Genomic DNA, 23,025 nt, shown 5'->3' with positions numbered 1-23,025 from the left:
TCACACATGGTGGTACTTGGCAAATATTTGTTGAATAAATGCATGCATGAATGGATGAACACCAGCTTTCCAATCAGCAAAGACCAATGAGACAGGAGACTTGAAGAAAATTCATTCCGGTAGCAAGAAGGATGTTTCTTACTGCTTAGTTCAACTCCCGGTCAGTAAACTTGGTTGATGAGATTCCTTCAAATTTGAATTATTTATTGCAGAAGAGAGCTGCCGTTTTTCAATGTGCCAGTGTCAGTGGTGGCCTGAAGAACCAGCTTAGACCAAATGGCAACACCATTATATTTTAAAATTTTCAGAAACACTTTCACAAATATTGTTTTATAGGATTTATGCACCCGATCTGTGGGGAAGTGAGGTGAGAAAACTGAGACTTAGTTCTCCTTTCTTCTACTCAAATGCCATACTTGCCCACATTATGTTGTGTGCTATGTACTTGTGTGCTATGAATGTGGTCCTTACACCAACCCTGGTCTCTGAGGCCGTACTTCTGTAAAGCAGTGCTTCTCCATGGGTGTGGGAAGGGGAGGGAGATAGTCAGCAATGTCTGGAGATACTTTTTATTGTCACGAGTGGGGTGGGGAGGGCTTGCTACTGTCATCTAGTGGATAGAGGCCAGGGAGGCTGCTAAACCTCCTACAATGAACAGGACAGACCCCCACCCCATCCTTCACTCCCTCGCATGCACCCTGGCCCCACTCCCTCCACCAACAAGGAAGCATCCAGCCCCAAGTGTCAGTAGTACTGAGGTTGAGAAACCCCTGCTGTAAAAGCAAAGCGCATGGAAGCACCAGGAAGAATCTATGTGTGTCAGTCTCTCCAGAGGCAGAGAGACTAGTGAGTGCAGAGCCCATTGAGAAGCATGATGTTTGAATTTACAAATAAATACTCTGCAGGCCAAACAGAACTCTGGTGGCACTCCTAGGGGAGCTGCTTCACTGAATGCGCAAGCCTTGCTCCAGACCTCAAGAGCGACAGGTAGAATGTTTCCTCCCCTGCCACCTCCTGACAGGTTTACTATGGTGGCCTCTCCATCAAGAGAAAACTGAGGTTAAAAGTGTTGTCCAGAGCAGGCATTACACCCGGTCCCTCAAATGCCTTTTCTTGTATCACTAACGGGTAGCTTAAGGATCAGAAGCTAAGATCTTGTCGCCTGGGTTCATGGGCTGGGTTACCTTAAAATCCTCTCATGTTCTCATCTATCCAAAAAGGAGGAGTGCTGTCTAATATTGGGGAATAAGGCCAAAATAGGTGTCAGAGTCAGAGAAGGCCACAGATAAAAACATCTGTGTTGTTATCTCAGCATATTGATTTCTTTTCCTGTCATTCTTGGTTTAATTAAAAACCCAGAGATGTACAAAAGGGAAGCAGACGAGGCCATTCCTTCTGAGGAACTGGAAACACATTCTGGATTTACTTTGAAATGCTTCCTTCTTACAAAGGCCTTAAGATATCACACAGACTGAATAACTGGGCTGTTTGTTGTCCAGCTTGGACAAGAGAGGTTGACGTCCACTATTTCCAAATAGCTAGTTAGTGCATAGCCAAACATAAACATCAGAATCTGCCATATATATGTAAATTTGTTTTACAGTTCCCTTAATTTAGAGTAAGTAGGGGAAAGAGTGAATGTGAGTTGTGAATAACTATATAGTAAAAATGGAAGGAAATGTAATATTTTCATGTTCGTAAAATAGCACTAAGAAACATTTTACTAGGTGTTATATAGACAGTCTCATAAACAGAAGTACTTACTGTCCCCTCTAATAATTTTTGAGGTTCCCTACATTTAAACTTTTGCTTTAATTATTACCTCCTACCAGCATGTTCTTCCCACTCACATCACTACAGATTCAAATTTTCCCAGTCCTTTAAAGCCTATCTCAAATGCCACCACCTCCAGGAAGTCTTCTTGGAATCTGACCCAATGTCCCAATTAGGTGTGAGTTCCCTACTCTGTACTTTATCTGTTATTCTCTTCTGGTCCTTCTGTAATTTGTAATATATTCATATTTTTAATTTCTTTATTTCTTACCTCCCTTTACACTCTGTGCCTTATACATTCCTCTGCTCCCCCAATCCTTGGCACTGTGTCTTGGAAATAGTAAACCTTCAATGCATATTGAGCTGTTTCCATATCTTGGCTAGTATAAATAACGCTGCAGTGAACATAGGGGTGCATATGTCTTTTAGAGTTAGTATTTTTTTTTCCCTTTGGATAAATACCCAGAGTGGAATTGCTGGATCATTATTTTCTTTCCACCATCTGAAATAGCCTTGTTGATATAATGTTGACTTGTTGATTGTCTATCTTCTTCTTGTAGAATATAAACTCAATGAGCTAAACCTCAATATATTATTTACTGTTGTATCTACAACATCAAGAAGCATGCCTAAGCATTTAATAGCTACTAAAAACATTAAAGTGTATGATTGGATATATGAACTCACCAAAAAGAGGTTGCTCTTTCTCCCGATCAAAATGTAGCAAGTGGTGAATGTCACACACTGGCTGGAGAGTGTGAGGAACGTGATGTAAATTCTGACAGAATTCTCCTTTTTGGTTCAACTCAATTCAATCCAGCACATACTTATTGAATTCCTATTATTCACCAGGCAGTGAACCTAACTCTCAAGATTCAGCAGAGAAAAATCAAAATTCTACCCTCCTGCTACTCCGTCTGGCAAGGGAATTATATATTTACTAGCAGTTATCAATGTAATGGAATAGCACTTACTTTATGCCACACAGAATTCTAAGCATTTTAATGAATTATTTAATCCTCACCGTGGCCCTCTGTGTTAGTAATGGTGCTGCTAATCAAAGAAGAGGGCAGGTATTTTATCCGTCTTGTTTACTATTGATGTCTTAGCACCGTGTACAGTGCCTGGCACAAGCCGATATTCAATAAATATATTCAATAATGAAAGAGTGAGGGAAAGGGGAGGATGGTACTTGAGAGTCTATAGCAGGGGGTTTTTACCCAGTCCCGTGGCACTAAGAAACCTCTCCCTGAAGATGCGACATTTTACTTAATATAGTACTTGAAGAATGAATAGAAATTTGTTTGGTTGAGCGTGAAGACCTGGGCAGGCTCATCCTGACTGATCTTAAATACGCTAACTGTTTTTTACCTTTGGGATTTAGTTTCCTTCTTTGCAAAATGGAAAACTGTAATGATGAAATGTCCCCAAAGGCGGTGGTAAGGACCCGATAGAAGAGAAGAATCAGGGTCCCTTTCTCATCAGAGTTGGGCTTCAATGAGAGCAGGCAACAGGGATGGCACCAGAGGGACCAGGCTGTTGGGAGGCGCCACATCCATTGTCCCCAAGGCAAGGGCTCCAGCTGGGACTTTGAAAGATAAAAGTGATGGCTTCTGATCTCCCAGAAGGTCAGTCTACAGAAAAGCTTGGAACAGCCTGGTCCATAGTACAGCACTCAAGAATCTCCCAACTAATTGCTTCCTCAACCCGGCCTCTCCCGCCCCACCTTTTGATGTCAGAACCTGGCATGTGGAAGTGATCTGGGGAATTTCTTGTCTCTGGGCTCTGCCAGGCTGCAGGGCCCTTCTCACATGGCACCCAAAATAGGTCACCTTGATCTTTCCCTCCTAGGCTCCTGGATTCTCTTTCAGGGACCTGTTTCTGCTCTTGCACCTCCCTCCAGGCACGTTGGCCAGTGCCTTGGCGCCTCCCCTCTCCTTACAAAGACTCCTTCCTCTCCTGGTGAGCCTGCTCTTATCTGTGAGGACAGTAGGTGTATCAGAGTCTAATTCCACTTATGGAGTTAATGACGGCTAACTGTTCATTTGCTATGCCTCCCAGTAAGATAATTGCCTTTTAATAGGAGCTTTTGGTAAGTAATGCCTAATGCAAAAGCATGGCTTTCTAACATGGACCATTCAGGGCTCTGTGATCCCAGAGAATCTTTTCAGAACCTCTTCCTGCTGTCAGCCTCTGTGATGCTGTGCTAGAATAGTTTGTTAGTCCTTTTTTTTTTTTTTCCTGGACTATGCACTCCTTTAGAACAGGGAAGGTATCTTCTATCCTGTATCCCTATCCCTGTATAGCCTAATGCCTGATGTAACGTCAGGGTGGCAACAAAAACTGATGGACAAATGTGGGGAGGCAAACGATCTAGGCCGAGGGCACCTGGAAACTCTGTTACCCTGACCCTTCCAGCCAAAGCGTGAAATTAATACCTTCCTCCAGAGGTTCTCAAACTTGAAAGTAAGACTCACTTGGGTTGTTAAATATGCAGATTCCATGTCTATCCCAGAAGAGTTTGAATCAATAGGTTTGAGGGCTGTGAAATCTGCATTCTTCACAAGTTCCCCCAGGTGATTCTGGTGCAAAAACACTGGATCTCCTCTGTTTGTCTTTGAATAAAGGATGACACTCTCTCAGCCTGTTTTCTCTTCTATAGCATAGGGTTGTTCAGAAAACCAAAAAGAAACATATGCAAAAGCACAGTGAAACCGTGAGAATGGCGCGGTGCAAACCACCTGCATCAGAATCGCCTGTCCCACAAAGTGTCACGTTTGTTCTTTTTGCCCCTTGCCCATTCTGCATCCAGGTAGAGAGGGCACATCGGCCTGGCCTAAAATCAGTCATTTTAAGTTGGGATGGGAGAAGACGGTTTCATTGAGGTCCAGAAGTGCTGGCTGGTTTGGAGGGGCCTCTTTGGAACTTGGGTACTGGCTTCATTGTTCTTTTGTTCCTAACGGAGGAGGCAGTAGTTGTTGTTGTTGCTGTTGTTGTTGTTTTTAGGATTTGAGGAATTTTTTTTTTTTGCTGTGTTCTTTGAGGATAATTGTAAATATATTTTTTCCTCAGGAAGTATTTACTAAGTGCCTACAATTGACTCCGGAGGTATTTACTAAATGCCTATTGTTTATCTAAGACTGAACCATGTAGAGTTGAAGCATGGCTATTCATGAATTCCATCATATTTTTGCTTGAATAGTGTATTCCAGCTTTATGATGGGTTCGGATTCATTTTATTTTTGCTCAAAAGGACCTCTACAAACAACAAGGAGGAAACATCTTTCAAAAGTGGTCTCCCATACATATTCATCCATTCGTTCATTCACTTATTCAAGTAATATTGATTGAGTACCTGCTTTGGGCCAGGACCTCAGTGAGGCACAAGGGATACAAAAATACATTAGGCATCGATATTGCCCTCAAGAAGTTCACAATTTCATTATTTAGACAAGACAAGTAAGTAAATACAATATGATACTGTGATTCTAAGGGCCGATATTAAAGGCCGATACTAATGTTACAGATAATAGCAATTAAACTTACGAAGCACTTACATTGTGCTAAGCACTGTGCTAACCCCTTCGTATGAACCATCCTATTTTGCCCTCACAATATTGTACATGATTCTGTTATTATCTTTGTTAGATAAGTGATGGGGCTTAGGGAGGTTAAGTTGCTCAAAACCACACAGTCAGTCAATATCAAAGGCAGGCTTAACCCTGGGGTCTGATTGCAGCAGCACCCTCTTAACCTAGCACCTGCTTTTTCACTGCTCTGAGGTGGGTGCATGGCCATAGAACCTCAGAGAAAGGCAACAGTAAAAACAGCGTCGGTACTGACAGTTTATCGTGTTTACAATGTGCCTGGTGCCTCCTATGTTTATTGTCTCAATTCATCCAAGAGTACGCGAGGAAAACCTTATTGCTCTTCCCATTTTATAGATGCAGAAACAAAGTCTCACAGGTGTTAAAGTTTTGCATCCAACTGGTAAATGGATGCATTGGGATTCAAACTTGGGTCGGATGGACCCCAGAGCCCACACTCCTTCCACTCGGACTTGCTGCTGATCAGAGGTTAGATGTTCAGTATATCTCAGGAAGACTCCTGTGGATCTGGTCTTCTGTCATGAGTTTGCCATTACACAACCAAACTAGACCATTTAGGCATTGTTTAAACAGCACCTTCCTTGGGATCGCCCATCCTTGCTAGGTCTTTGGGTCTAAGGAAGTGATGTGTTATAAGATAGGCTAAATGTCGTGTCCCTACGAGGAGTTGTCATCAGGTCACAATGGTCTAAAAGTCAGAGAGAGAGCATATTGGTGGAAGAGTCGATTTACATTCTAACGGCCTGGACTGGCAGTATGGTTACTTTATGGCTCCAAGTCTTTGCTCTCTGGGGCAGATGAGCCCAGTTCTTCAATGCTAACTGAAATATTTTTGTAAAGAAGAGAGCCCATAAAGGTTTAAAAGTAATTCTACCAGATTTCAAGTTCACACTGTTTTATTAAATTTCCGTTTTAAAAATCCCACTCGGGGGAGTATTGGTTTTCTTTCGAAGACCATTTAAATCACTTCCTTGTGCCTCCAAATGCAACACAAAAGACATTTGCCTCGTTCTCTTCATTATATACAATAGTGTCTTTGATGGAACTTATAAAATCCCGAACTGATGCCCTGTGCTTGGCTTCAAGTGATAAGGCGTCCAAAGTCATGACGATTTCATGGGTCAAAGCCAAACCAGTTCCCCAACCCCAATTACTCATATCTGGTAACTGCTCATGTCCTTTCATATTCTCATGCTCTCTCCCTCTCATGTGACATCTAGTGGGAGTTTTGGTAAAGTTGTATAATCCTTGGAGCGACTTAACTTTTTGCCTGTTTTCATGTGCTGTCAGGGTACACGGGTTGGTAAAGGGTCAGTTCTCTAGGGTTTAGTCTCTATTCTTGGGTTGTGGCTTTAAATGTGTACAGCATAACTCCGAACCAAGTTGTTGCCTCGGTGTGAGGGACAGCAGGGAGAAAAAGAAAGCTGTAGTAGAACACAAAATCTGTCTGTGTTAGCCCTGTCACCGACGACTCAATCCAGCTTTGGGCTTCACCTAAATGATAAATGGTCCTATTGTTTGGGTTTCGTATTAAAAAAAAAAAAAAAAGAACTAAATCTAGATTAAGCAAGGACAGAGACCCATTTCATTGCACTGTACTTTAATATTCCTGAGACCCACGGCATTACGGGTAGCTCCTTTTAACAGCCATCCCTCTCCAGGGCGGAACACTATGCTGTCTTTGTTTCATCTGATCTTTCAGCTAAATAAGAGATGGTCACTTATCCTCACTGCTCCCATATCCTGCTGGATTTCTATTGCTAAAAGAGAAACTGACCACACGGGAAAAGGTAGAGGTTTCAGGCAGGGCAATTCAGCGTGTGTTTACAGGCAGGACTGACTTACTCAGCAAATCCTGCTCGGAGGAGCTGCAGCCAATGAAGAGCGTATATCCCGGCTTGCTTGGGGGCTTCTGAGTTTGAGCTGCATGCAGAAATGTAAGGCAGTGCTTCCTGGCGCTGATGGCAAAATGGGACCCAGCTCCAGTTATTCCTCGGGCTTCCCAGCTTTGCAGATCTGGGAGAGAACCTACATACACATATTGGTGATGTAGCCAGCTTTAAAGGCCGAGAGAATCCTCATGGATTCAGGAGACTGGTTTGTTATTTAGATTTTTATTTTTTATTATTCTTTTTTTTTTTTATTTTTGGAAGATGAAATGCTTCTCTCGTTACCTGCCTTACATCTTCAGACCTCCGAATACCATCCTCTCTTCCAGCTGCCACACAGAAGGTACAGACCAGAGAGGGAGAGTGTCTGGGTGGGTGGGAAAAAGTGGGCTGCTGTATGACTTCCCACAGGCTCAGCCGATACTGTTTTCTCAAGCTACTAGATGACTGTCGTTCCTGGCAAAAGCTTGGATCTGACAGACTTGATCTGCTTCTAGAATCAGTCTGTCTTCTACAAAGCAAGGGAAGTATTTTCTGAAGAGCAGGATAATGTTGCAAAGGTGATCTCAAAGCTGATACAGCTGATTAGAAAAAAATTCAGAAATATTTTGCCAGTCTCCCGTGTTCTGCTTAACATGCAAACAAGTAATTGGAACTAATGTTAAGGAAAGAATTTTCTGCAGGTGCTGGCACCTACACTTACCCAAGCTCTAGGTTTTGTCACTGTCTGTTTCATAATTTGGTACCTGTCCAAGAAAGCAATTAGCAAAATAGAATTAGCTCACTCCGTGACTGTGGAGTGCCGATTGTTGGATTGGTTTGCTCAGAGTCTGTAGTTGCGTTGCAGAGCAGGAAGAACACAGCTGACTTTTAGCACTTGCTGAAAATGTGGTTTGTGGGGGGTCCTAAGTTAGTGCCTTAACTCGAGGGAGAGCTGAGCCTTATACAAACAGTCCCCAGTTCCCGGTCCTGCTGCCTTCTAACCTAGCATGATGTGCATACGTGTGTGTGCACTTTCTGTGTATGCGTGTGTGTGCCTTGTAAACATTCTTCCACTGAGCACTGCAGGTTTCAACATTTCTCGTCAGTAGCTGGTCATGCATCTTCTCCATGTGATTTGCCTGTTTCTTTTGATCTGACACGTCCTTATAAAAAGAGCAATTTCAAGAGAAGCCACTAGCTGGCCATTTTTCAGCCTTTGGGGTTGCCCTACAAATGGTACTTGATTGAAGAGGACCGAGGATAGTGAGGTGCTGCCACTCCAGCCCAGCCACACTCTTCCGGAACCGAGCTTGTGAGCAGCCTATTCTGAAAGCCTGCTCTCGTTTCTCATTCTCAGAGTAGGAGCCTGGGATTGGGGGCTGCCTATGTAACAGGAGAGAAGCGTTTACTATACCATAAGGTGGTTTTCAATCAGTACCCTCCAAGAAACGGGAGTAGCTGTTTGGGATCACCCTTGAATTGAGACTGAGGATGGTATTTTTCCTAGACATTGATATTTCATAGATTTTTTTTTTCAATTGGAGATTTCCCTTAAAAATTCTCCTGGTAGCTAAAGGAGATGACCCATTGAGAAATCTTTCCTCCCCCCATGCAGAGGGACTTAGTAAGTCCTTAGCTTATTGGAAAGAAAAAGGGGGTGTCATGGATAGAAACCTCCAGGGGAACTTTCCAAATACAAAAGACCTAAACTCATACAGGAAGCTGCCTAGATGACTGTTTCTGATTGGTCCCCTGTCCTCTCCACTGGGTTTAAGACTTTGAGAACCCAAATACTTGGTCTATTCAATTGCTATTTTGTATAGTAATTGAACTAAAGATCCTGTTGCATAGGCAAAACACCACCACGAGAGCTTCCCGGAACTGTTTTTTAATCAAATGTAAGTCATTTATTCCTTCACAATGAAAATCCCATTTTATTCACGTCAAAACAAACAATCTCTGATTCACCAACTATCACCAGATTTAGGGGTGGGGGAGGGGAGACATGTCTTTAAATGTGTCATAAACCTAATAAAGACAGTGGGCAAGGATCATAGCATCTGCCACACACTGATTTCATGGATGAGGCACCAGGGCGTAATGGAAAGGCATGAGTTAAATACCAGGCAAGCAGGGCCAAGTCACTGAACAGTTCCATGCCCAATTTTATGTGTAAAATGGAAATAGAAAGACCCACTCCCAGGATGCTGAAAATTCAACATGGTAATTAAAGTTCTCCATAAAGCTACATGATTGGTGCCATCCGTTTTTGAGTCTCATGCCCCACACACTTTCTTAGATATTCATTTAAAAAATGTATTACATTGTCTTTAGCCACGAGTGGTTTCCTCAAACACATCACAGTGTCACTAGTTAACTAGGTACACTTGTTTAGAGTTTGAGGAGAAAAATATGTCAGAATGAATCTGAGTTTGCCTTCTTCTTTTTATATTATTAGCAATCATGTCACCCTGTAGTCTATTCTGGAAAAGTTATGGCTGTGAACTTCATATTTTATTTAACTGGAAAAGCAGAGAGTGAATAATTTGTATATATCCGTGTGAAAATCAAATAAGTACAAATGACTCAAACAATCCCCTTAAAAGTAATCCTAGAATGACTTTAAGAGCTTCAACAATTCCCGGGCTTCTTAGGAAGTGGAACCCTCCTACTTAAAAGACTTGGGTTGTCTCGCAGCTTTGTCTTGACATTGTTTTCTCAACACAGGAAGATCACAGGCTTTAAATCCTAGCTGTGCCACATGCCAGCTGGGTGATCTTTGGTAGTTATCTAACCTCTCTGTGCCTCAGTTTCCTCACTTGTAAAACATGGGTAATTGTAAAACATTGGCTGGTTGCAAAGAAATACATTCAGAATGCCATACACAGGGTGATGATGGTGATGATGATGATGATGGCGGTAGTCAGACTTTACTGGTGCTGTACTTACTATATCCAAGATGTAATCTAAGCATATTATATATAGCAACACATTAGTACCTACATAGGGGAGATCAACAATCTGAAGCCCACAATATGAGCTCCTTTTCCTTCATGCTCAGTTCTCAAGCCTATTTCTTCATCCATCAGCTAGAGATTTGGTTCTCCATGCTGCAGTCAAAATAATTTTTAAAAATATGATCATGTTACCAACCCACCCTACAAGGCCTGACTTATTCTGACCCCTGTCTGACCTCAGACACGCTCCATCTTACCTGGTCTCCAGCCACACAGGCCTTCTTTGGTTCTTCAGTATTCTCTCTCCAATTCTCTCTCCAACCACAGAAGGATGCTTCTCTCTCTCCTCGGCCCCATTTCTTGTTAATTCTAGCTTCAACTCTCATCTTGAGCTGAGAAGCCATCCCTGACCCTCAGCTATCACAGCTCTTAAAGACCTGGGCTGTGTTACTCTAGAACAGGGGTGTCCAAACTTTTTTCAACATTTTTTATCAAGGGCCATATGCGGTAAAATACACAAACAGCCGGGCCGCTCACTCGAGGTGAAGTACGTATTGCCTCACCTGGTTTAAGTAAACTAAATATATTTTTGGAATTTGCTGCGGGCCAATTAAAAATGGATTGCGGGCCGCAGTTGGCCCGCGGGCCGCAGTTTGGACACCCCTGCTCTAGAACACCTATTCTAGTTTGTCTATTATGAATAGATTAATGCAACTGTTTTGTTAACCTCTGTCTCCTTTCTAGACTGAAAGCTTCATGGGAGCCGGACCACACGTAATTTTTCTCTCTGTTGTACCCCCAGTACTAGAATAATACCAAGTACTTCATAGTCATTTAATAAATTTTTATTGAACGAGATGATGACAAATGCCAAGGCTATGGTATAGATACATTTTAAAAACATCTGTGAAAAACATTCTGCTAAGCATTAACTCCTACGTCAATGCAAGTTGTTTTAACCGTTGCCAGTTGGGGAGCTTTCTGTGGCCATACTTGCGGGGACTGGTTTTATTACCATGCTCTATTTTAACTCGAAACAAGAAGATACAAACAGAAAAAAAAAAAAAAAAAGACAAATAATAACGCTGATGTACAAAGAGGCTTTTGAGAAGACAATTGGCCTGTCTTCCCTTCTCTGTGGACCTCATTAAGGGCACACAGAACTCCCTCCCCCATGGTAGGGACGGATTCGTCCAGCAAAATGGTTTCAGGATTAGAGGAACAGAATCCCAATCCCAGCCAAAAAGAAACTCCTCCAAACAGGACAGAGGAGACCCACAGTGACGTGTGAGGAACCTGACATGCTATCGTCCAGTGGGCCTCACTTGGCACCCGACACAGGAGGGCCTTTTGAGGGGCTACCTAACAAAAGAATGGAGGCACTTTCTTTCCCTAAAGGACCAGGGTAGTGTGCCTTGCCACGTGCCATTTCCTCTCTCTGAGTTGTCTTTGTCTTATTTCCATGCTGCAAACCCCTGCTTGTCCTTTAAAACTCAGCGGAAGCCAAGCCTTTCTAGGAAGCCTTCCTCAGCTACTCTAAAGATGGAGTTGTTATGATGAGTCATGCAAAGCACAGTCACAGTGGGAAGAAGAAATGAGAGGGAGAAGCAGAGCAGCGCCGCCAGGCCTGTGGTGCTGGCTGTGTGCTGAGGGCTGTGCCTCTATAATGGCACTTGCTCCTCACACACTCTCTTGTATCAAATGCCGTCATCTTCATCTTATAGGTGACGATACACCCGACTTGCCCAGAGCCCAGGGGCAGAGCTAAGTAAGACGCAAGTCTAAACTCTCGGAATCAAAAATCCGTGCTCTTAACCTTTACACTGCCCATTTATTTCTGCGTATCAATGTAAGAACAGCCTTGAGATGATATCGAAACAGTCTATATACACGTCTGTCTCCTGGGGTTCAGGAGCAGTTTGGTACAGGGACTGTGCCCTTTTGTCTTCAGTCTCTGCATCCTGCTTAGCACAGTGCTGGACTCTGAGTAGATGCTCAGGAAATTCTTAAATGAAGGACTGGATGGGAGAGTGAATGAACAAGTTTGCCCGTATCAATCATGCTCCTTCAAGAGGCGGAAACTCTTAAGGCAGAATATCTTCTAGTGACACCCAAAAGCAGGCTTGCTGGAAGTCTACACACACACACTCACAAAAAAAAATACACATTTTTCTAAATCAGTATGTCATAAACAATACTACTACAATAATAAGTAAAGCATACAGTGCTTACTATTTGCTAGGCACAGTTGTACTGTGTGTATGGATGTAGGTATCGGTGTGTGTATCCCTCACAACAATCCTAATAGGTCAGTACTGTTGTTAGCCTCATTTTATATATGAGGAAACCAAGACACAGAGTCGGTAGGTAACTTGTCCAAAGTCACACAGCTGTTAAGCGCAAGGGTTAGGATTAGAACCCATGCAGTCTGGTTCAGAGGTAGATGCTAAGAAAGGATTCATGACTATACTTTGTGCCTTTGTACATATTTATGGAATTCTTATTTTTCACATTTTTGGAATTCTCTTCTCAGCCCCTTCCCCATTTTTAGAACCCACCCACTCTCAGGCCCACATCAAGTGTACTTCCATCCACGTCTTTCCCTGATTACTCATTTTCTCATCGTCACAAAAACACACTCACTTTTAAAGCCTTTCCCAAATGCATGTTGTGATTCTCTGTAATGTGGAAATCATATTGCACTACCTGAAGGGGTTGTTGTCAGGATTAAGTGAGACAAAAATATTACATTGTTTTACATTGAAGCTTTTTTTTACTTTTTTACATTTTTATGTACACTAGATGAATTGCCCCTGCTTTCCTCTAAGGCCAGCCCTCCACCCCTGAGCTGGACCCCACCTCTGACCCCTACTCAAGCCCCTCACTCCTAAATTTGTCCCCTCTCTGTTATCACCAAGTCTTTTCTCTCTACAGGATCACTTTTGCAGTCCAAGCATGCTGGAGAGCATCTCATTTTAAATATTCATCTCATGTTTCTGTATCCCCCTCCAGCTACTGCCCCACTCCCTGCTCTTTTCAGAAGAATGTCTTGAAAGAGTCATCTACACACAGTCGTCACCTCTTTTCCTCTGATTTGCCATTCCCATCGCTTCACCAGAATTGCTCTTGTGAGATTCACCAACGACCTCGTCAGTGACGAATCTAGTCAGTCAGCCTCGGCCAGGATTCCTCTTGCTATAGCTCTCAGCAACAGTGGCACAGATGGTCTCTGCTTCCTTCTTGAAAGAGTTTCTTGTCTTGTTCTCAGGGCCCACACTTTCTCTCTGTTTCCTTCATCCTCACTGGCTAGTCCTTCTCAGACTCCCCGGCTGCTTCCTTATTATTTTCCTGAACTGCAAATATTGGAGCCGAGGGCTCAGTCTTCTCAATCTATGCTTGCTCCTAGGTGATCTCATCTAGTCCCACGGTCTTAAGTATCATCTATGCAATTTATATCTGCAGCTCCAACCTCTCACCTAAAATGCAGGCTTGTACATCCAAATGCCTACCCAACATTTCCACTGGAATGCGTAATAGAGATCTCAACACAGAACTTTCATTCCTCTCAAGAAAAACCTGTTTCTCCAGCATTCTTCTCCCGCTTAGTAAGGAGAACTCTATTCTCCTACTTTCTCAAACAAAACACCTTGGAGTCATCCTTTATTTCCTTCTTTCTCTCATATCCTTCTTCCAATTCTACAATAAATCCTCTGGGCCTAACCTCCTAAATATATCCAGAATCCAATCTCATGTCGTATCGTATCCATCACTCAAATGTTTCTTCATCAGAGAGGACTTTCCTGGCCTTCTTATCTAAAATCAATCTCTCTCTCTCTCTCTCTCACACACACACACACACACACACGTACATACTCCCCAGTTACTTTTAGCCTGCTTGATTTTTATTCCATAGCACTTATCTTTACCTGACATGTTATATAGCCGTTTACTTATTTGTTGCCTGTCTTTTTCACACTATTGAATGTAAGCCACGTGAAAGCAGAGACTTTCTCTGTTTTATTCATTCTTCTATGTCCAGTACCTAGAACAGTTTCTAGCGCATAGGAAGCATGTAATACACACTTGTTGACTGAATGAATAGATGTATGAATGAATGTTGATATTAAGTCTTAATAATAAAGTGGAAAGAATGGGCTCTGAAACCAGATGGACCTGAGTTCCAGTCTCAGCACAGATAATTACCTGCTGAGTGACAATTACTGAACTGGTATATTTCTTTTTCTAATAATAACATACCAAAATATCCTTGTGAAGGTGGAAAAATGTTTGTAAAACCCCTAGCATAATGCCTGTGAATATTCAGTTAATATTGTTTCTTTTGTATTGCCCATGGCACTTATCACAGCAACAGTCACAAATAGGCATTAATAGTTCAATATTGATTAAATTATTTTCCTCCCTACATAGCAAGTATTAACTGTGGGCTTGTTATATGCGAGTGTGCTAAATACTTTATAGTTACGACTTCACATAAACCTCACAAAACATCATGAGATAAGTAGTTAATTATTCCCATTTGACGAATGAGACAAGGTACAGAACGGTACAGTAACTTACCCAAAACCACACAGCTAATAGGTGGTAGGTCAGGGATTGCACCCAGAGTGCCTGACTCCAGAGTCCAGGCTCTTATCTGACTACAATATTTTAGGTATTGTTCTCAGCACACGGAAACTTAAAAGATGAAAAAGGCTCATTCCTATTTTAAGAAGCTACTACAGTCTGGCAGGGGAGAGAGAGGCATAGGCACACAACTCTAGCAGTAGGTTTGAACCCTGGCTATGCATGAGAATCACCTGTGACAAATGTCCAGGGCTGTCTCCAGCCCTGTTGAATCACTGGGAGGAAGGGGGCTTCAGGAATCCCAGTTTTCAAGGTTCCCCAGGTGAATCTCATTAGCAGTCAGGGAGGGAAACCTGAGTCTGTGATAAACAACGTTCAACTTTGAAGTATATTCAAAGCTTGGAAGAGCTCTAGGAGAAAGAGATTGATCAACTGTGGATTCCTTTGAAATTGGACAGAGTAAAATCCTGCAACAGAGAAGAGGTTGCTTTTGGTCTGATGTCTGGCAGGTAAGTGGCTGTCCTGGAAAGGTTCAAGGTCAGCGTCATCCACTTACACATTCAGTGGAACTCTACTGAGCATGTCTGCTTCATGGTAGCTATGACTTTGCTTCAAGTTTTTTGTATTAGGTACCAGCTAAAATATCCACCTAATATAGAGAAAGTCATTCAAGTTCTTGGGCTTTAGCATTGTCATCTAAGAGAGACAAAAACTATGCACGTACCAAAGAGTTGCTTTGGTGAGTAAATGTGATAATTCATACAAAGTATATAGTGTGGTGCCCAGTAAAAGTGAAGAGCTCAGTCAGAGTTAGCTGGGGTTATTATTAATATGATTCATATTGGTAGAAGTCTCTGCTTTTATAGGCTACATCCCATAGTGCAAAAAGATAGGCAACAAATAAGTAAACAGAAATTAACTTTTGCCTTTTGCACTTTGAGTGATGTGGTCATGGAAAGAATCCTGGGCCAGTGGAGGGATAAGCTAGAGTCTGGTCCTCTTCTGACATTGCTGTCCCTTGGGAAATTGGCTAATCCTGCTGTGCCTCAAGTGGGAGTCAAGTGAGAATTTAATAAAACCTGGTGGTGTTGGTGTGAGATTATGTGATGGTGCTTTGTGAAGTATGTCTCCCCCTTGAGTTTCCCATAGTAAATCGGAAGCTGGGAGTGGTAACTCATTTTTAGGAGTTCCTAGTAAAATCTGTAAGGAATTTAGCAATTGGTAAGAAATAAGGACAGAAAATAATGTTTAAGAAAGCCAACTGGGAACCAGGCACTCTCCATACATTATTATTATTACATGGAAATAATTATCGCAGCAATTCTGCATGGCAGTATGCACCGTTTACAGGTAAAGACACCAAGAGGACTGGAGAGAGGAAATGTCTAGTTGAAAAAGACTTTGGCTTTGGAATCAGATAAACAGAGTTAAAAATGTGATGGAAAGTTATTTATCCCCCAAGTGCCTGTTTTCTCAACTGTAAAATGGGGGTAATACTGCTTCCTTTCCATGTTTATTGTAAGGATTAAGGTCATTGAGTGGAAGGTGCCTGGTGGCCACTTAATAGACGGTCTCTGGATTTGCTGTGACAGTATCTTTATCCAGGTCATACAGAGGTAACACCAAGGTGGTTTGATTGCAAATACGGGGTTCCTCCTATTTCTTCAAGTTCCCCTCAAAAAAATGTTGTGTTTCATTCTTTGATTCTTTCAAACTATTATCACTTTTACTGGAGTTTGCTTATCATATATACTGGTCAGTCCTGTTCTGATTTGTGTTTCTGAATTCATTGTTTGTCTTTAGTACTTGTGCCCCAAGGCAATTTCTTCATTTTGACTCAATTTTATAAATCTAATAGAAAAATCACCGGCAGTGAAATCATCAGCATCGTTAGAGAGACTGGCCCATTAGTTTTCTGAGTCATTGTTTCTTCCCTGGCAGATCGAGCTGGGAGAAACGATGGGCTGAAATGGCCAAGGTCTTTATCTTCACAAGTGTCTGCAAAAGCAGTTAGTAGGAAAAGCAACTAGGAGGCAAATCAAGGTATGGTTATAAAGATGTGCAGGAAGGTATGGATCGTATTGTTGGTACGTGGGAATGTCACCTACCTAGAAATTTTTGGAGCAAATTGAGTAGTCAGTAAACCTCCTTGCAAGAGAAGCTATTTATTTATTAATTCATTTATTCAAAAAGTACAAACATACACATAAAGAACATTTCTATTATATGTCAGATAGGGGCTAGACAATAAGTTCACTAGTGGTCAAAATAGATATGGTTCCTGCCCCTGATGGAAGACAAGTAAATTAATCAAATAAATGTAAACTGTGGCAAATGCTGCAATGGAGAGGACATGATATATCAGGACAAGGTCTCCTAGGGTGTTCTAATGCATAGGAAGATCAGGACGTCTTCTCCGAAGTGTCACTTGGGCTGGGATCTGAAGGACGAGTAAACCTGAACTAGGCAGAACCAGAGAGAGAGTTTTCCAGGCAAAGGAGAGCATGCTTGCAAGGCCCTCTCACCGGAGGGGTCATGGCGAATATGAGGTCCTGAAGGAAGGAAGGCCAGTGTGACTGGAGCGTGAAACCAAGAAAGAATATAGTGGAAAATGAGGCTGTAGGTGGTGTGACCCTGTGTGTCTCTGTGATATGAATTATGGAGTTTGGTCTTAATCCAAAAAGCAACTGGAAGTTACTTAAGGGTATAAATTGGGGTGGGGGACGCGGAACTAGCCATCTTTGCAGCACGAATAGATTCTCTTCTGACTGCTATGAGACTAGATTAGAAAGGCTCAAGCTATATGGACATATTTTAAGGAGCTGACCATGCAAAACAGAGATAAGTGGTTACTAACGTCAGTTTTTATGGTTGGATTACGGTAGACTTGTAGGTGGCTCTATGTATGTGCCAGACTCCTCCAGGTATATTTGTGTCTGAATAGAACAGTGTTATGAACACGGAAACCTGTCCATTGTCTTGACATCCAGACAAAGAAATTTTTATTCTCAACGAGCAATGGCAGGAACACACTATGCTCTGTATGCTCTGTTTTGAAGAGGCAGTAAACATTCCAGGCATTGAAAAATGGAGTGCGTTTGCTCATTCAGACATAGCGCTTGCATATTTAGAAGGAAGAGAAAGGCTGTTTTAGGACAAAACCAGTAAGAATGCTTTCATATCATGTTTATTCAGCAGGAAATAGCTGCTGCGTCAAAGCCTCTAGGTAGAATGGTACATATGCTCCGTGGTATAGATTCATATATAGACAACAAGGTGGCCCACGCAGGGGAGAGTTGACCAAAAGTCAGTCTAATGGGCAAAGGTTCGGAAACCATGTTCTACCTTAATTATTATTCCATATTTTCATGGTCCTATAACCCAGATGACAGAACGTCTAAGCATGTGAGTAGAACACCAAATGTAAAACATATTATCTATTTGCGTTTGTTTATCATCCATTTCCCCTCGCTAGACCATAAACTCCATCACAGCCGCTGCTTTTACCTTTTGCTCATCGCTGTGCTTGGTGCGTATAGGTGGTGATATATCTTTGTGGAGTAAATGGTGGAGAGCATGGTCGGTGGCCGCAGCAGGCAAGTGGAGTGATCTGCAAGTTTGGGGCCTCCCTTCTTCTAGGACAGTGGTTCCCAATGGAAGCATACATAAGGATTATCTGCGGTGCTTGGTCTAAAATGCAGATCTAGGGGCTCGCACACTCCCCCCTAAACTATTTATCATTACATGCTGAATGGGGTTCAAGAACCCCCATTTTCAAGAAGCACTCCAGTGCCTGTTGGGGGCTCCTCCAGGAAACACTGTCCTAGGATAACAGAAACCAAAAAAGATACAAGCAACATCACTGAATTTTTTATGGTTTCCTTCCTCCCTCCATGTCTAGTCCAAGATGTGGGAACTCTAGACTTAGCATCACAGAGCGATGTGGGTGGAGAAAAGGGGATTAGGTACGCTGTTCATAAACACCCTGATTCTGAGGCTCAGGCTGCAGACCTATGAAAGGAAGGGTCTAGAGGTGAATTCAGAAGCAAAAGGAAGACATGAACTTCCTCCCTTGCCAGTTCCCAGAGCAGTTTTCTGAATGGCTGCTGCACCCTGTGATTGGGGGAGAGCACCCAGTTGGTCCTGGCAGTGGGCATCAAACCAGGCAGCCAGAGCTGAAAGAGGCATCCCAGTTCTGTTAAAAGCCCCACCCTGCATCTTGCAGAGATTAAGTGACCGGCCAGAAAGCACAGTTAATTGGTATAGGGCTGGGACGGAAACCCATCCTGTGGCTGCACTGTGGTGTTTTGGCCTCTGTACCCCTTAGAAAGCTGTTTGACTATTCCTACAATCTTATGTTCAAATGAAATGCTGACCTGAGTAGAGAGTCTTTATAGAAGAGGGGGGGAAAGCCCTTAAGGATACATTGTAAAGACTCTACTTCCTTTCTCATTGCAGGATAAACCCTCAGGAGAGACCCAGCTTCCAGGTACTTTTCAATGGCTGAGCAAAATATGTGTAATAGCACTATTATTTTACAGTTTTTAGAAGGAAGCTCATTTTTCTTTGAAATTGGTCCTATTTACACACAGAATGAGCTCAAAAGATTCTGGTATCAAACCTTCCAGAATGTTCTCATAAGGGCTATCTTCCCCACGCTGGGTACGTAACAAGGTCATTCAGGACGAGGGTATGTGGTACAGGGTTCCCCACGTGTGCTACTTCCGTGCCACAGAGCAATGGGCTAACCTCGACTGTGCAGACTCCGAGCTGGGGATTCGGGGCGGTCAGATAGTGCCCGAACTGTGTCTTCTGCAATTGCTCCTGCTCCAGTCACCAACGTGCCACTCTGCCAACTTGCTTTCCTCTCTTCCTCGTCTAACTGACCCTGGCTAAGCTTGCTGTGCGTGCTGGGAGCAACGTCCTCCAAATTCACGTCATTTGAACTCATTTCCAGTCTTGTTTGGAAATTGTATTTTTGGCTCCTATTCAGAGAAATTGAAACTGAGATGATAAACGGAATTGATTCTATAGGTGAAGCAGTGGCCAAGGCTTTCGTTACACTTCTCTATTGATCCCTAGCTATGCTCTGGGCACCACACAAAGTTATTTATTTGATACAGCACTTCCAGGTCATAGCACAGACTTCAGTGAATTGATTCAAGTTTGAGGATCCCCGTGATACCCAACCTTCGTTTAAAGAACCACTTCCCAGCAAAACCTGATTTTATAACGTGGAAGACGTAAGGCATCTTCCACTCTATACATTTTAGCTTCTTAAAAATTCGGCTCTCAAAGCTTGCAACTTCACAGGGTAAACAAATGAAATAAGACATGTTTGAGGCAGCTGATCAGTGCCTGGGACGTAGCAGGAACTCAATAAACATTTGCTCTCTTCTCTTCTCCCACCAGCCCTTGTCTACAGACACAACTGAGTGTTGGCTCATTTGTTGGTCCATTTATTAAATATTTCTTGAGCACCTACTATGTGTTGAGCATGGCTATAGACATTGAGCATCCAGGGGTATAAAGACAGATGGATCCTTGCTATCATGGACCTTATGTTCTGGTGGGGGGAGAGAGGTGAAAAACCATTACAAGCGTTGGATGCAAAGTGAGGTGGGAACTGAAATCAAGCAAGACCTACACAGGGAGATTCAGATAAAATTAAACGACGACCTGCATACACCTGACGACAGAACTACGCTCCTCACTGGCCTTCTGGCAAACAAGCTTCAGACCTGGTCTCCTCGGCAGCCCTCAGTGCATTCACGGCTCATTTGGGCTGCTTGTTGGCAAGTGTTCCTTGGGCGTCCGGTGCAGAATGTTCTGGAGCAGCCTTTTCCACCTGGCTGCTACAGAACATTCTCATTCTGCACAGGATGGTGGGCAGGTGCTGCTAGTGGCATGATCCTCTGAGAAGGAAAGCCCTCTGGGAGCTGAGTCTGCAGGCCCCAGGGACAGCCTTCGTTCATTCACATGTGTTTTAAAGCTTCTGGGAGATACCAGGCTGAGACCAGGGTCTGGAGAAATTTCAGGAAATCAGGCAACCCCTGCCCCTGACCTCCTGGTGCTCGCATTCTAGTAGAAGAACCAGCCAACCACAAGTAGACATCAATAAGCACAAACTTGCAAATAGTGACCAGGACTGGGAAAAACAGAAAAATAGGATAAATCACATAAGGAATGGTGGGCTGCCAGGAACAGGGTGGACAGGGCAGTCGTCTCTGAAGAGAGATATTTGAGCTGAGGCTTTAACTCTTGAGAAAGAGCCAAGAGCCAACCTTACAAAGATCCCGGGGAAGAGCATTCCAGGCAGAGGGCCCGGCAAGCATAAAGCCCTGTAGGCTGGAACAAATTTGCTATACTCAAGGGATAGAAAGGTCTTGATGGAATGTTGTATTGTTTTGTGGGAGATTGGGTAGCTTTGTTTAACATTTTTTTCTCAAATACTGAAACTGTATAATTCATTATACTTTTCAAAGATAAAGTGTGTATTTGTAACTAGAAAACTTGGATTCTAGACACGGTGTCCTTAATTCTGTAAGTGGACAATTTAATGACTTAGCCCTTGAGTCAGACTGCCTATGTTCAATCCTGGATTTTCCATCCACTAGTTGAGTGGCTTCTGTCAAGTTAATCTTTCTGTTCCTCGTTTGCCATAAAATGGGGATAAGAATGGTGCCTATTGCATGGGAATCTTTTGGTGATAAACTGAAATAATAAACATAAAAAGCGCTTATCAGCACAAGGCAAGTGCTCAAAGCATGTTGACTATTATAATCCCTTCATCATTTCCTCTAGAAGCTCTTTCTTACCATGTTTCCCCGAAAATAAGACCTAGTCGGATCATCAGATCTAATGCGTCTTTTGGAGCAAAAATTAATATAAGACCCGGTGTTATGTTATATTATATTATATTATATTATATTATATTATATTATATTATATTATGTCAGACCCGGTCTTATATTATAGTAAAATAAAACTGGGTCTTATATTAATTTTTGCTCCAAAAGACGCATTAGAGCTGATGGTCCGGCTAGGTCTTATTTTCGGGGAAACACGGTAATCATTTTTGCTATCTTTGTATCCCACCAGCCAACTCATTGAATAGATTTCTGAACAATCAATGGAAAATAATTTCCCCAAATCTTTATGATGAGTGCCCTTGAAGTCCTCAAAAGTTTTTAGTGTAACGTAGCTGAGGCGGCCTCATGAAATCCTCAGTTGATTCTAGGTCTTGGTCAGTGCTTTTCCCAGGGAAGATGGTTGGGACTGACTACATAATTAGTGCTCCTCCATCATTCTTTTTCTCCTTTCCCTACTTTTTCATAGCATTTATCACCACCATGAATATTATACATTTACTTATTATGTTGTTTAACCTATAAGAATGGAAGCTCTATGAGAACAAGGACTGGTTTCCCTTGTTGACTGCACCATCCGCAATTCCCTCTAAACAGGATTCAAACCATAATGCTCCATAAATACTTATTGACTGAATGATATAGCTACACACACTTAGGAAAATACCAGGAGCAGGTTGCTAATGGGTCCAAGAGCCCAGCTTCTAAAAATACCCACAGTTTTAATGCAATCTGAGTTGCCAGCCTTTCTGTGACCCAAGGGAGCAATGATTCGCTGGGAGGATCTGATCCAATCAATAACAAAATATTACATTCATTTATTATTCATTTATTCATTCAACAAATATTTGTCAGGTCCTGACTTCATGCCAGGTCTCGTATTAGATGCTGGTGTACACTGGTGAATAAAACTGCTGTGGTCCCTGCCCTAGGAGATTAGAGTCTTGTCATTAGTCATTCTAATTCTTACAAAGAACATCTCATCACCAGCTCCAGCAGAGTCATCTTTCCATATGAATCTGAAGGCTAGAACCTAGAGAAGAAAATCAAACCTTTTGGCAAGCCGCCCAGGAGTGGGCAGTCAGGAAATGCTATTCCCGGCCTGACTCATCCCTCCTCACACCACTCCTGGGATGCGTGGTTTGCAGTACGGTTCTACAGATGGCACACATGTACATCTCCCACGGCACACGGCGGTTCCTCTCTCACCCCACACTCAGGTGCACACATGGGAGCACACACACACACACGCACCCACACACCCCCTAATATAAAACTCATCCAGCACCAAAGAGTCATCCTGAGGAGCTGAAAATAAAATCCCAGGAGGCACCAGGAGCATAAGGTAGATAGGAATAAGAAT

General features: G+C 42.7%; 1 protein-coding gene across 3 annotated transcripts in view; it reads left to right on the top strand.

Annotated features, from left to right (window-relative positions):
- The window catches only part of PPP2R2B (protein phosphatase 2 regulatory subunit Bbeta), a 406,024-nt gene that overhangs the window by 14,052 nt on the left and 368,947 nt on the right, over positions 1-23,025 (top strand). For 2 of the 3 annotated variants that reach the window (XM_033096833.1, XM_033096831.1), the window contains exon 1: positions 7,120-7,613. The exons of the other annotated variant lie outside the window; for it this stretch is intronic. In XM_033096833.1, coding sequence (XP_032952724.1) covers positions 7,535-7,613 — 79 coding nt within the window. In that variant the 5' untranslated portion in view covers positions 7,120-7,534. Of the gene's footprint in view, positions 1-7,119; positions 7,614-23,025 lie in introns of those variants that run through there. 3 annotated transcript variants of the gene reach the window in all.

This window comes from Rhinolophus ferrumequinum, chromosome 24, assembly GCF_004115265.2.
Source record: "Rhinolophus ferrumequinum isolate MPI-CBG mRhiFer1 chromosome 24, mRhiFer1_v1.p, whole genome shotgun sequence".
Lineage (NCBI taxonomy): Eukaryota > Metazoa > Chordata > Mammalia > Chiroptera > Rhinolophidae > Rhinolophus > Rhinolophus ferrumequinum.
The sequence above is the reverse complement of the archived record's forward strand: the minus strand, read 5'-3'. Positions and strand labels throughout refer to the sequence as shown.